Source organism: Oncorhynchus nerka, linkage group LG9a, assembly GCF_034236695.1.
Source record: "Oncorhynchus nerka isolate Pitt River linkage group LG9a, Oner_Uvic_2.0, whole genome shotgun sequence".
NCBI lineage: Eukaryota > Metazoa > Chordata > Actinopteri > Salmoniformes > Salmonidae > Oncorhynchus > Oncorhynchus nerka.
Window position 1 is genome coordinate 20,328,785 of NC_088404.1, and position 14,995 is coordinate 20,343,779.

General features: G+C 42.8%; 1 protein-coding gene across 1 annotated transcript in view; it reads left to right on the plus strand.

Annotated features, from left to right (window-relative positions):
• The window catches only part of LOC115134023 (spondin-1-like), a 144,295-nt gene that overhangs the window by 36,699 nt on the left and 92,601 nt on the right, over positions 1–14,995 (plus strand). Inside the window, exon 3 of the mRNA XM_029667554.2 lies at positions 5,694–5,827. Coding sequence (XP_029523414.1) covers positions 5,694–5,827 — 134 coding nt within the window. The remainder of the gene's footprint in view (positions 1–5,693; positions 5,828–14,995) is intronic.

Sequence of the window (14,995 nt, forward strand, 5' to 3'; positions counted from 1 at the left end):
GCCATAAGCAAACAGGAAGACGCTCATCCAGAGGCGGAGCTCCTAGTGACCGGGGAATTTAATACAGGGAAACTTAAATCCATTTGACGTCATTTCTACCAGCATGTTAAATGTGCACCCAGAGGGGGAAAAAACTCTAGACCACATTTACTCCACACACAGAGACGTGAACAAAGCTCTCCCTCGCCCTCCATTTGGCAAATCAGACAACAATTCTATCATCCTGATTCCTGCATACAAGCAAAACCAGAGGCAGAAAGCACCAGTGACTTGTTCAGTAAAGAAGTGGTCAGATGACGTATATGCTAAACTACAGGACGGTTTTGCTAACGCAGACTGGAATATGTTCCGGGATTCTTCCGATGGCATTGAGGAGTACACCACATCAGTCATTGGCTTTATCAATAAGTGCATCAATGATGCCCCCCCCTGTGACTGTATGTACACACCCCAACCAGAAGCCATGGATTACAGCCAACATCCGCACTGAGCTAAAGGGCAGGGCTGCCACTTTCAAGGAGTGGGACTCTAACCCGGAAGCTTATAAGAAATCCCACTCTGTCCTCCGACGAACCATCAAACAGACAAATGTCAATACTACTCTAAGATTGAATCATACTACACCGGCTTCGACGCTTGTCGGATGTGGCAGGGCTTGCAAACTATTACAGACTACAAAGGCAAGCACAGCCGCGAGCTGCCCAGGGACATGAGCCTACCAGACAAGCTAAATTACTTCTATGCTCATTTCAGGCAAGCAACACTGAAGCATTCATGAGAGCATCTGTAGCCGATGTGAGTAAGACCTTTAAACAGGTCAACATTCACAAGGCCGCAGGGCCAGACGGATTACCAGGATGTGTTCTCCAAGCATGCGCTGACCAACTGGTAAGTGTCTTCGCTGACATTTTCAACCTGTCCCTGACTGAGTCAGTAATACCAACATGTTTCAATCAGACCACCATAGTCCCTGTGCCCAAGAACACTAAGGTAACCTGCCTAAATGACTATTGACCCGTAGCACTCACGTCTGTAGCTATGAAGTACTTTGAAAGTATGGTCATGGCTCACATCAACACCATTATCACACTGCCCTCAAGAGCTTCCTGGTTGCATCACTGCCTGGTATGGCAACTGCTCGGCCTTCAACCGCAAGGCACTACAGAGGGTAGTGTACATCACTGGGACCAAGCTTCCTGCCATCTAGGACCTCTATACCAGGCGGTGTCAGAGGAAGGCCCTAAAAATTGTCAAAGACTCCAGCCACCCTAGTCATAGACTATTCTCTCTGCTACCACACAGCAAGCGGTACCGGAGCGCCACGTCTAGGTCCAAAAGGCTTCTTAACAGCTTCTAACCCCAATCCATAAGACACCTGAACAGTGAATCAAATGGCTTATCTATTTTTTACATTACACTTATTTTTCTTAAAATTGTATTGTTGGTTAAGGGCTTGTAAGTAAGCATTTCACTGTAAGGTCTACACCTGTTGTATTCGGCGCATGTGACAAATACAATTTGATTTGTTTTGATTTGACTAAGCCCAAACCATATGGGATGTCGTATCGCTGCAGAATGCTGTGGTATCCGTGCTGGTTTAGTGTGCCTTCATTTCTAAATCAATCACGGACAGTGTCACCAGCAAACCACCATCACACCTCCTCCTCCATGCTTTACGGTGGGAAATACACATGCGGAGATCATCCGTTCACCCACATCGCATTTTACAAAGACATGTTGGTTAGAACCAAAAATCTCCAATTTGGACTCCAGACCAAAGGACAGATTTCCACTGGTCTAATGTCCATTGCTCGTGTTTCTTGGCCGAAGCAAGTCTCTTCTTCCTATTGGTGTCCTTTAGTAGTGGTTTCTTTGCAGCAATTTGACCATGAAGGCCTGATTCATGCAGTCTCCTCTGAACAGTTGATGCTGTAATGTGTCTGACACTTGAACTCTGTGAAACCTTTATTTGGGATGTAATTTCTGAGGCTAGTAACTCTAATTAACGTATCCGTTATTTCATAGTTTTGATGTCTTCACTATTATTCTACAATGTAGAAAATAGTAAAAATAAAGAAAAACCCTTGGGTGAGTAGATGTTCTAAAACTTTTGACCTGTGGTGTATGTGCTGATAAAGTTTGCATAATACTTTTCCAAATGAATTGAAAGGATGATGGAAATTTGAAGAAAAGATTTACTATAAAAATGAAGCATGGTAAATGCACAATATCCTCCAGCAAATAATCCTTGTTGTTGGCTCCTCTCCTGGAATGTGCCTGGCATCCATTTCTAAACATGTACAACCTCCAGGAGTCATACTGCTTTTATGTTTAGAACACATTGTCTTTCTCTTCATACGTTACCATGAGACCCCCATTTGTGCCTTAGGCCTCAGAGAAACCCCCGCAGATTTTCTAACTCTCATCATTCTTATTTATTTAGGCCAGAGACATGCTATTACCCAGGGAAGCAAACTAAGTTTATTTGGAGAGACAAGATGAGCCCAGATTAGATAGGATCTTGTGTTTACGGAGATTAAAAGCATCACTTTGTTTCTGGGTTGCCATGGATAGACAGACAAGCTGACTCAGTTAGATGTCTTCTCGTTAGGTCAATGGCTGCAAGTACATTAAACACAGCAGGGCAAATACAAATGAGTGGTGGATGATCTACAGAGACTCCTTAGAGAAGGGCTATTACATCACAGCAGAATATGACATGGTGAGGGGAGGTAGTCAACAGGTCAGGGGAAATATATGGAAACTTTGACCAGGTTTCAGTGACGTCATGACAGTGCCTTCTGCTTTAAGTCTGTTCTTGCTGTGTGGATTCTGATGTATTGAAAGACAATTTGCACCACTCATATTCTCAAATTTAAGAAGCAGAACTCAACTTCACACCTTTTAAAAGGCAAAACATCTGGCCTGGTTTCTTTACAGCGCCGTAATGTTAGTTCTTCACTCATTTTACGTCAGCTGCTCTTAAGAGTGTCTTTTCTATCCAAGTGATAGACATGTCTCCTGTGTAAAAGCTTTTCTCACTAACCCAGCCGGCGCTAAAAGCTTTCAGGGATTGGAACAGGAGGAGTGTCTTCCATGACTTCCTCCAGGATCTCAGCCCCTGTATACTGTATGTAAAGAGCACCGTTCATCATTGGCGTTTTTGTTTGGGCCAGAGATTGCCCGCGACAGTTATTTAGTAGCATCCTTGAGCTAGCTCTCCAGGCTGAAGCTCGCTGCAGCATTACAGACTAAAGGAAATGCCCAGGAAGGCTTGGACCTTTACTATAAATACTGTCTAGCCAAGAATGACCAAGTGATGTATGAAGAAGAAACATGGCAGTGGCTGTTACAGATATCTTGATAAATAAGACTAATGAACTATAGAAATGAATTATAGTTCATTGAGTTTTTAAAATGTAAAGCCAATCTGTTAATGCAGTATATATTAATATAGACAGTATACATCCATAGATGGATACTCTGAGGAAGAATAGCATACTCTTAGGATAACAGGATAACCTTATTGGTTCCAGGGAGAACCCTTTTAGGTTCCACGTAGAACCCTCTGTGGAAAGGGTCCTACATGGAACCCAAAAGGGTTCTACCTGGAACCAAAAAGAGTTCTTCAAAGGGTTCTCCAATGGGGACAGCCGAATAACAATTTTAGGTTCTAGACAGAAACAAAAGGTGCTAAGAGTGCAGATAATTTCACTGTTTGAAAAATATATAATAAGATTTAATATCAGAGATTTATATGGGTTTCTGTAGTAATATAATTATTTGATTGGTAGGAGGCTCAAGGCAAATGTTAGTGCTCTTGAGTCCAGAGATTTCCATTGAGATGGGAAGAAACCTGTTACTTTTAAATCACATGTTGATGTGACATTTGCATCGTGTCAAAGTTACATCCGCCCCGAGTCTCTTGCCAAACTATCATCTATTCCATGTCTTGATTTTCCAAGGGGGCTTCAAACTTCTACTCAGCCCAGAATAAATACTGTCCATCTGTGTCTCCTTGACAATACACATTTACTTTAGCAGGCACTGCAAAGCATCTGTGTTTGCTGTGTCACCAGGGAGAGAATGACTATGAAAACAGAAGTATTCAGCTGCTCCTCCAGACCCAGACCCTGCCTCCCTAGGCAGTCCCAGAGGAGCTCTGAGGAGAGCTGGGCCACTGAGCCAAGCCAAGCCAGGAGCCACAATTAAAACAAACGCTCCACTTTCCCAGGTCCTCCGTCCTCCTGACGGCTCTGCTGCTTGGCTGCAGTTCAACCCCGATCTGACAGCCACTTAGATTCCGTTTTGAGAGGAAACTACAGCGCTGGCCTCCCAGGGGGGGATAGTGGGTTTACAAGACAATGGACCCTCCCTCCCTCCCTCCCTCCCTCCCTCAGGGTGATAAAATAGATATGCGCTGGGTGTACTGTAAGAAATGCACAGTTTCCGAAGTAACTAAACTCCAAGTTCAGCCTCCTATCAATTGGTTGTTTTCCTGTGCACTGTCAGTTGTTTGCAGCTGTCTGTGACTGACAGGATATCAATGGTGAAGAGGCAAAAAAAAGTCATTATTTCAGTATGAGTATAATGAGGCCTAAGGTATAGTATGCAGGAACCCTGGTTGAGCAGGGAGCATATGAGTCAGAGAGAGAAAAAGAGAGAAAGCGAGAGACGGAGGCAAGTTACAGTGAGGGAAGACATGGCTCACCAGGGTTCCTTAGACAATCATCAGCATCAATGAAGAATCTTTTATTTTTCTAAAAGACCTCTACAGAAAATTCTTCCTCTTACTTTCTGTCACGTGTGAAGCATCTGGCTGTTAGGTCAATGTTATGGTGGAGTCATAGCAGCTGGCGAACAGGGGGCCAGAGGTCATCTCTGTGTGAGGCTGCTGCTCGTCATGCCAGGTTTTCATTCCTCTCTCACAGCCATGACATAGAGGGGGACTGGGCTGGACACGCCATGGACTCACAACACTGTTATTACACTGTCTCATTGCACAACGTGGAGTATTATTTTTATTACTGTCCCACTTTACTGCGCCAAGGATAGGTGAAGGAACGTTATGCACTGTACAGTCAGCTCTCAATCAACCAGTCACATGTGCAAAGTAGATGAGGTGAAACAGAACTACAATGTCATATTTTGAACTTAAGACATGTGTGAGTTTCATTCCGTTTTGAGAGGATCGTTCACATAAAGTAGACAGAACTGTCTGCTATACTACATGTAATGGCAGCGTTGGCATCTGAAAGGGATTCCATTTCAAAACATTCAGCCACGTGTGACGTTGAAATACACTATTGATCCTGGTATTGGGAAGTACTAGTGGAGTGTGTCGCAGCAAAGAGGTGATTACAAAACACATATTACAGCCTGTCTCAGACACTTATTACAGGAGCCCTGAATTATAGCACCCATTAAATGCAACCAAACATGCATAGCAGAACATATTGCTCAACAATGAAAATGAATCATAAGTCTCAGGCCAGAGTTGTGATAATTAAAAGTTGGCAGGCACCACGGTTGAAAGTTAGTAATTTCTCAAAAATGATTTTTTAACTATAAAAATAACAAAAAGTTAATTGACTCAATTACTTTCTTTCAGCTAATATGTGTTGTTTTTGCCAAAAAGTGAAGTTGGTGAGAAATTGTGTAGTTGTGACTGACTGGTTTTCTTTGTCCCCTAGATCATAGATGAGGAAGACACCCAGTTCATGACCAACTGTCCCCTGGCTGTGACAGAGAGCACCCCCCGCAGGAGGACCAGGATACAAGTGTTCTGGACAGCACCCTCTTCTGGTAGCGGCTGTGTCATCCTCAAGTGAGTACCTTTAATACTGCTGCTACTACCGCTACTATAGCTACGGAAATATGTTTTGGGTTGGGGGGTGCTGAGGAGTATGTTTGTCCACTCACACAGGAGTAATAAAGCCCTAGTTAACACAGGAGGAATAAATCCCAGGAGTAATAAAGCCCTAGTTGACACAGGAGTAATAAAGCCCTAGTTCACACAGGAGTAATAAAGCCCTACTTCACACAGGAGTAATAAAGCCCTAGTTCACACAGGAGGAATAAAGCCCAGGAGTAATAAAGCCCTAGTTCACACAGGAGTAATAAAGCCCTAGTTCACACAGGAGTAATAAAGCCCTACTTCACACAGGAGTAATAAAACCCTAGTTCACACAGGAGTAATAAAGCCCTAGTTCACACAGGAGTAATAAAGCCCTAGTTCACACATGAGTAATAAAGCCCTAGTTCACACAGGAGTAATAAAGCCCTAGTTCACACAGGAGTAATAAAGCCCTAGTTCACACAGGAGTAATAAAACCCTAGTTCACACAGGAGTAATAAAGCCCTAGTTCACACAGGAGTAATAAAGCCCTAGTTCACACAGGAGTAATAAAGCCCTAGTTCACACAGGAGTAATAAAGCACTAGTTCACACAGGAGTAATAAAGCCCTAGTTCACACAGGAGTAATAAAGCCCTAGTTCACACAGGAGTAATAAAGCCCTAGTTCACACAGGAGTAATAAAGCCCTAGTTCACACATGAGTAATAAGGCCCTAGTTCACACAGGAGTAATAAAGCCCTAGTTCACACAGGAGTAATAAAGCCCTAGTTCACACAGGAGTAATAAAGCCCTAGTTCACACAGGAGTAATAAAGCCCTAGTTCACACAGGAGTAATAAAACCCTAGTTCACACAGGAGTAATAAAGCCCTAGTTCACACAGGAGTAATAAAGCCCTAGTTCACACAGGAGTAATAAAGCCCTAGTTCACACAGGAGTAATAAAGCACTAGTTCACACAGGAGTAATAAAGCCCTAGTTCACACAGGAGTAATAAAGCCCTAGTTCACACAGGAGTAATAAAGCCCTAGTTCACACAGGAGTAATAAAGCCCTAGTTCACACATGAGTAATAAGGCCCTAGTTCACACAGGAGTAATAAAGCCCTAGTTCACACAGGAGTAATAAAGCCCTAGTTCACACAGGAGGAATAAAGCCCTAGTTCACACAGGAGTAATAAAGCCCTAGTTCACACATGAGTAATAAAGCCCTACTTCACACAGGAGTAATAAAGCCCTACTTCACACAGGAGTAATAAAGCCCTAGTTCACACAGGAGTAATAAAGCCCTAGTTCACACAGGAGTAATAAAGCCCTAGTTCACACAGGAGTAATGAAGCCCTAGTTCACACAGGAGTAATAAAGCCCTACTTCACACAGGAGTAATAAAGCCCTACTTCACACAGGAGTAATAAAGCCCTACTTCACACAGGAGTAATAAAGCCCTAGTTCACACAGGAGTAATAAAGCCCTAGTTCACACAGGAGTAATACAGCCCTAGTTCACACAGGAGTAATAAAGCCCTACTTCACACAGGAGTAATAAAGCCCTAGTTCACACAGGAGTAATAAAGCCCTAGTTCACACAGGAGTAATAAAGCCCTACTTCACACAGGAGTAATAAAGCCCTAGTTCACACAGGAGTAATAAAGCCCTAGTTCACACAGGAGTAATAAAGCCCTAGTTCACACAGGAGTAATAAAGCCCTAGTTCACACAGGAGTAATAAAGCCCTAGTTCACACAGGAGTAATAAAGCCCTAGTTCACACCGGAGTAATAAAGCCCTAGTTCACACAGGAGTAATAAAACCCTAGTTCACACAGGAGTAATAAAGCCCTAGTTCACACAGGAGTAATAAAGCCCTAGTTCACACAGGAGTAATAAAGCCATAGTTCACACAGGAGTAATAAAGCCCTAGTTCACACAGGAGTAATAAAGCCATAGTTCACACAGGAGTAATAAAGCCCTAGTTCACACCGGAGTAATAAAGCCCTAGTTCACACAGGAGTAATAAAGCCCTAGTTCACACAGGAGTAATAAAGCCATAGTTCACACAGGAGTAATAAAGCCCTAGTTCACACAGGAGTAATAAAGCCCTAGTTCACACAGGAGTAATAAAGCCCTAGTTCACACAGGAGTAATAAAGCCCTAGTTCACACAGGAGTAATAAAGCCCTAGTTCACACAGGAGTAATAAAGCCCTAGTTCACACAGGAGTAATAAAGCCCTACTTCACACAGGAGTAATAAAGCCCTACTTCACACAGGAGTAATAAAGCCCTACTTCACACAGTAGTAATAAAGCCCTACTTCACACAGGAGTAATAAAGCCCTAGTTCACACAGGAGTAATAAAGCCCTACTTCACACAGGAGTAATAAAGCCCTAGTTCACACAGGAGTAATAAAGCCCTAGTTCACACAGGAGTAATAAAGCCCTAGTTCACACAGGAGTAATAAAGCCCTACTTCACACAGGAGTAATAAAGCCCTAGTTCACACAGGAGTAATAAAGCCCTTCTTCACACAGGAGTAATAAAGCCCTAGTTCACACAGGAGTAATAAAGCCCTACTTCACACAGGAGTAATAAAGCCCTAGTTCACACAGGAGTAATAAAGCCCTAGTTCACACAGGAGTAATAAATCCCTACTTCACACAGGAGTAATAAAGCCCTAGTTCACACAGGAGTAATAAAGCCCTAGTTCACACAGGAGTAATAAAGCCCTAGTTCACACAGGAGTTATAAAGCCCTAGTTCACACAGGAGTAATAAAGCCTAGTTCACACAGGAGTAATAAAGCCCTAGTTCACACAGGAGTAATAAAGCCCTAGTTCACACAGGAGTAATAAAGCCCTAGTTCACACAGGAGTAATAAAGCCCTTTCACACAGGAATAATAAAGCCTCTTCACAGTTCAGGAGGAATAAAGCCTAGTTCACTCAGGAGTAATAAAGCCCCTAGTTCACACATGAGTAATCACCCCTACTTCCCCCCTACACAGGAGTAATAAAGCCCTACTTCACACAGGAGTAATCTTCCACTAACCTCAGGAGCAACTCCCCTAGTTCACACAGGAGTAATAAAGCCCTAGTTCACACAGGACTTAGTTCACACAGGAGTAATAAAGCCCTAGTTCACACAGGAGTAATAAAGCCCTAGTTCACACAGGAGTAATCTCTTCCCTCTGCTCAAACCCTACTTCACACAGGAGTAATAACCCCTACTTCACACAGAGTCTCTAAAGCCCTACTTCACACAGGAGTAATAAAGCCCGCTAGTTCACACAGGAGTAATAAAGCCCTAGTTCACACAGGGTAATAAAGCCCTAGTTCACACAGGGTAATGACATCCTACTTCACACAGGAGTAATAAAGCCCTACTTCACACAGGAGTAATAAAGCCCTAGTTCACACAGGAGTAATAAAGCCTAGTTCACACAGGATGTAATAAAGCCCTAGTTCACACAGGAATCCTAATAAAGCCCTAGTTCACAGGAGATGACTTCGTAACCATTTTGAAAAGCCTAGTTCACACATCCGAGTAATAAAGACCCTAGTTCTCACAGGCCCTACCCTGTAATAAACCCTTTCTTCACACCAGATGTAATAAAGCCCTTGTTCACACCGGAGTAATAAAGCCCTAGTTCACACAGACCATTTCCGAGTAATAAAGCCCTAGTTCACAGGAGTAATAAAGCCCTAGTTCACACAGGAGTAATAACCCCTTCTGAAAAAAACCTAGTTCACACAGGAGTAATAAAGCCCTAGTTCACACAGGAGTAATAAAGCCTTTTCACACAAAAGTAATAAAACCTTGGCCAGTTCACACAGGATCTAATAAAGCCTTCTAGTTCAAACAGGAGGTTTAAAGACCTAGTTCAACAGGAGTAATAAAGCCTAGTTCACGGAGCTCCGCAGTAATAAAGCCCTAGTTCACACCTCTGAGTAATAAAGCCTAGTTCACACAGGAGTAATAAAGCCTAGTTCACACTCTCCGAGTAATAAAGCCCTAGTTCACACAGGGTAATAAAGCCCTAGTTCACACAGGAGTAATAAAGCCCTAGTTCACACAGGAGTAATAAAGCCTAGTTCACACAGGAGTAATAAAGCCCTAGTTCACACAGGAGTATTCTCGCTATTCACAAGGAGTAATAAAGCCCTAGTTCTATGCAGGAGTACACAATAATCTTCTACTTTCCCCCAGATGACCAGGTAAAGCCCTGCATGTCTTCAGACATAGGAGTAATAAAGCCCTACCTCACAACAGGGTAATAAACCCTACTTCACACAGGGTAATAAAGCCCCATGATTCACCACAGGTAATGACAACCCATACTTCCCAGGCGCTAAGAACCTTGCGTATCCTCACAACACCCTGTCGTTCTCAACTAACATCAAGCCCTAGTTCACACAGGAGTAATGCCTACAACATCCAGGAGTAATAAACCCTAGTTCACACAGGAGTAATAAATCCCTACTTCACACAGGATTATAAAGCCCTAGTTCACACAGGAGTAATAAAGCCCTTCTTCAACTCATCCAGTAATAAAGCCCTAGTTCACACAGGAGTAATAAAGCCCTACTTCACACAGGAGTCCTCCGCCCTCCACTGTTCACACAGGAGTAATAAAGACCATAGTTCACACAGGAGTAATAAATCCCTACTTCACACAGGAGTAATAATGGGCACTGCGTTCAGTGCTCCTCCCTACCACTGAGGAATAAAGCCCTAGTTCACACAGGAAAATAAAGCCCTAGTTCACACAGGAGTAATAAACTCCCTACGACACACAGGAGTCAATAAAGCCCTAGTTCACACAGGAGTAATAAGGAGCCCTAGTTCACACAGGAGTAATAAAGCCCTAGTTCACAGGTCAGGAGAATAAAGCCCTAGTCACACAGGAGTAATAAAGCCTAAAGTTCAAAGGAAATGTAAAAATAAAGCCCTAGTTCACACAGGAGTAATAAAGCCCTAGTTCACACAGGAGTAATAAAGCCCTAGTTCACACAGGAGTAATAAAGCCCTAGTTCAATAATAAAGCCCTAGTTCACACAGGAGTAATAAAGCCTAGTTCACACAGGAGTAATAAAGCCCTAGTTCACACAGGAGTAATAAAGCCCTAGTTCACACAGGAGTAATAAAGCCCTAGTTCACACAGGAGTAATAAAGCCCTAGTTCACACAGGAGTAATAAAGCCCTAGTTCACACAGGAGTAATAAAGCCCTAGTTCACACAGGAGTAATAAAGCCCTAGTTCACACAGGAGTAATAAAGCCCTAGTTCACACAGGAGTAATAAAGCCCTAGTTCACACAGGAGTAATAAAGCCCTAGTTCACACAGGAGTAATAAAGCCCTACTTCACACAGGAGTAATAAAGCCCTAGTTCACACAGGAGTAATAAAGCCCAGGAGTAATAAAGCCCTAGTTCACACAGGAGTAATAAAGCCCTACTTCACACAGGAGTAATAAAGCCCTAGTTCACACAGGAGTAATAAAGCCCTAGTTCACACAGGAGTAATAAAGCCCTAGTTCACACAGGAGTAATAAAGCCCTAGTTCACACAGGAGTAATAAAGCCCTAGTTCACACAGGAGTAATAAAGCCCTAGTTCACACAGGAGTAATAAAGCCCTAGTTCACACAGGAGTAATAAAGCCCTAGTTCACACAGGAGTAATATTTTTTTTGTGATTTATATTATTACTTTTTTATGTCTATTTATCAAAGGCACTGTCATAACCACTGTTACTGTAACTGTTAATACTAACAATCATTTGTTTCTGAATACCATTTGTCATTATTGATACAGGTGTGGTTAAATATATTAGCACATTCACACATTCAAATAAGATGAAATTGAAAAAACATTTGGTGTTCACATATGTTCATTTTGTTTGATTCACAACCGCACTGGACCAAGAAGAAAAAGCTATCAAAACTGAAATGGAGATTTTTCACTTCAAAGTAAAGAAAAATGGCCTGATTTCTTCAACATTCAAATATATTTGTTTGTTAGGCAAGCTATGCGGCTGTTCTAGGCACCATGTCTTTTCAGTGGACTACCTATGGGTTGCCAGAGAGCACGGTCATGCTGATTAGTGGTCTGAAGAAGCAGGTGTGACTACAGACCATAGCATTGTAATGTCCCAGATCAACACCCCTCCCTCCATGGTTATAGTACTGAATTTAGTCTTACGTGATAACATTGTTTAGTAAGTAGATTGGGAGTAAAGTTTTCATGATGATAAGCTTGGTGTAAAAGTTTTGGAGAATTTATAACCTTTTATGTAAAGTCTCACGACATAAAAAGTGTCAGGATTGTAAATAACATCGTGTTTCTTACTCCTGGCGAGGAGCGCTGATAGTCACCGATCAAGTTGAGTCGTCTTGCTCTGTTAGAGCGACGTGTGGGTTAAACTCGTCCCAAGGCAAATCCTATTTGAATTTGATTGCTGCCCAAAGAAGTGAGCCCTGATGTGTCTGTGTAATTCCTTGACAGTCATGAAGCGTGAGACAAATTCATCCCAAAAGCTGCTCTTTAACAGGAATTGTAGCACTTCCAGAAGTGTTGGAATGAAACAAAATTGACAAACATTAACACACACAGGTAGACACAAACAATTGTTTGTTGTTGTGACAAAATCCATGTACAATGTGTGGTCGACACATAACATACTGTGAATGCGTGCCAGTGCGCACACACACCTGTACAAAGTTGCATGATTAGCATAAAATGGAGAATAGGCAGCTTGGCCCTAATACATCTCAAAATGGGTTGAAATTGGGTGGTAAATAACTATTACAATGGCATATTGCTTGGTCACCTGAAAGCCATTTCTTATGTTAAGAAATGTGAAATTGAGGTGAGGTCGAATTTGGCCATGAATATTGAACAATTAAAGGTAGACTCAGCGAAAGGACGTTGCCACGAGCAGCACCTTAGATATTGAGATGAGTGAGATGCAGTGAGATGAGTGAGATTGAGTGAGATAAGTGAGATGCAGTGAGATGCAGTGAGATTGAGTGAGATGCAGTGAGATGCAGTGAGATGAGTGAGATAAGTGAGATGCAGTGAGATGAGTGAGATAAGTGAGATGAGTGAGAAGCAGTGGGATGCAGTGAGATGAGTGAGATGCAGTGAGATGCGTGATATGCGTGAGATGAGTGAGATGAGTGAGATGCAGTGAGATGCAGTGAGATGAGTGAGATGCAGTGAGATGAGATGAGTGAGATGCAGTGAGATGAGTGAGATGCAGTGAGATGCAGTAAGATGAGTGAGATGCATGAGATACAGTGAGATGCAGTGAGATAAGTGAGATGAGTGAGATGCAGTGAGATGAGTGAGAAGCAGTGGGATGCAGTGAGATGGAGTGAGATGCAGTGAGATGCAGTGAGATGAGTGAGATGCAGTGAGATGAGTGAGATGCGTGAGATACAGTGAGATACAGTGAGATGCAGTGAGATAAGTGAGATGAGTGAGATGCTGTGAGATGAGTGAGATGCGTGAGAAGCAGTGAGATGCAGTGAGAAGCAGTGAGATGAGTGAAATGCAGTGAGATGCGTGAGATGGAGTGAGATGCGTGAGATGCGTGAGATGCAGTGAGAAGCAGTGAGATGCAGTGAGATGCAGTGAGATGAGTGAGATGCAGTGAGATGAGTGAGATGCAGTGAGATGCAGTGATATGGAGTGAGATGCAGTGAGATGCAGTGAGATGAGTGAGATGATGTGAGATGAGTGAGATGCGTGAGAAGCAGTGGGATGCAGTGAGATGGAGTGAGATGCAGTGAGATGAGTGAAATGCAGTGAGATGCAGTGAGATGCGTGAGATGGAGTGAGATGCGTGAGATGCGTGAGATGCAGTGAGAAGCAGTGAGATGCAGTGAGATGAGTGAGATGCAGTGAGATGAGTGAGATGCAGTGAGATGAGTGAGATGCAGTGAGATGCAGTGAGATGAGTGAGATGAGTGAGATGCAGGGAGATGCAGGGAGATGAGAGATGCAGTGAGATGAGTGAGATGCAGTGAGATGACTTTGCTCTCACACAGTCCACATAGTATCGACACATGTGTATGGGTTAGCTTCACTCTGTTACATCTTGGTAGTCAGGGCACCAAAACAGTGAAGTTGAGCTTCGCACTTGAATGTTCTTAGTTGTTGCGTAAATTGACCCACAATGCTGTTTACTTTCTGCATCTACTTCATATCGCTGAGTCTGCCTTTAAGTTCTGCTATATACAGTGCCTTTGGAAAGTTTTCAGACCCCAATACTTTTTCCACATTTTGTTAGGTTACAGGCTTATTCTAATATTTATTAAAATAGTTTTTTTCCCTCATCAATCTACACACCATAATGACGAAGCAAAAACAGTTTTTTAGGAATTTTTGCTAATTTGTTAAGAATAAAAAACTGAAATATAACATTTACATAATTATTCAGACCCTTTACTTGGGCCTGTGCTCCCCAGCACTGAAGGATTTTATGAGGCACGCCGACACTCAGGATGGGCTAGGTCGTGGCACACCACCACTGACATCCCCTCTTCCTCTGTTCACTGAAGTTTACAGAAGGAACGTAAGTAGCAGGAAGAGCCACTGACAAAGAATGCCAGTGGACCAAGAAAGAGCGGACGGTTTTAGTGATCTGACCTCTGCAAGCGCAAGTCTTATTTCAGTCTGTGACATTCGAAACAGCTGTAGGAGTAACATTAAATTCTATTCATCTTACTACTACCGCCGATTGTCCTTCTGCTGGTGCGTTAGTACATAATGAGGCCATGGCTTATCACTCTACTGGTCACTCCGGCAGCAATTGTGATTACCTAGCGTTTTCTGAGAGCTCAGTGCAATCTATCAACATAAGAGCCATGATAGCAAATCAATTAGAATAGGCCAAGGAGCCATGAGAGAGAGAAAGAGAGAACTAGGGTTTTACATGATTGTATTCCCAATTTTCTCTTTATGTAGATGAGCAAGAGGTGAAAAACCCATTGTGGTATTAAGAGTACTTTGTTGAAGCATATTTGGCAGTGATTACAGCCTTGAGTCTTCTTGGGTATGTGCTACAAGCTTGGTACACCTGTATTTGGGGAGTATCACCCATTCTTCTCTGCAGATTCTCTCAAACTCTGTCAGGTTGGATGGGGAGTGTTGC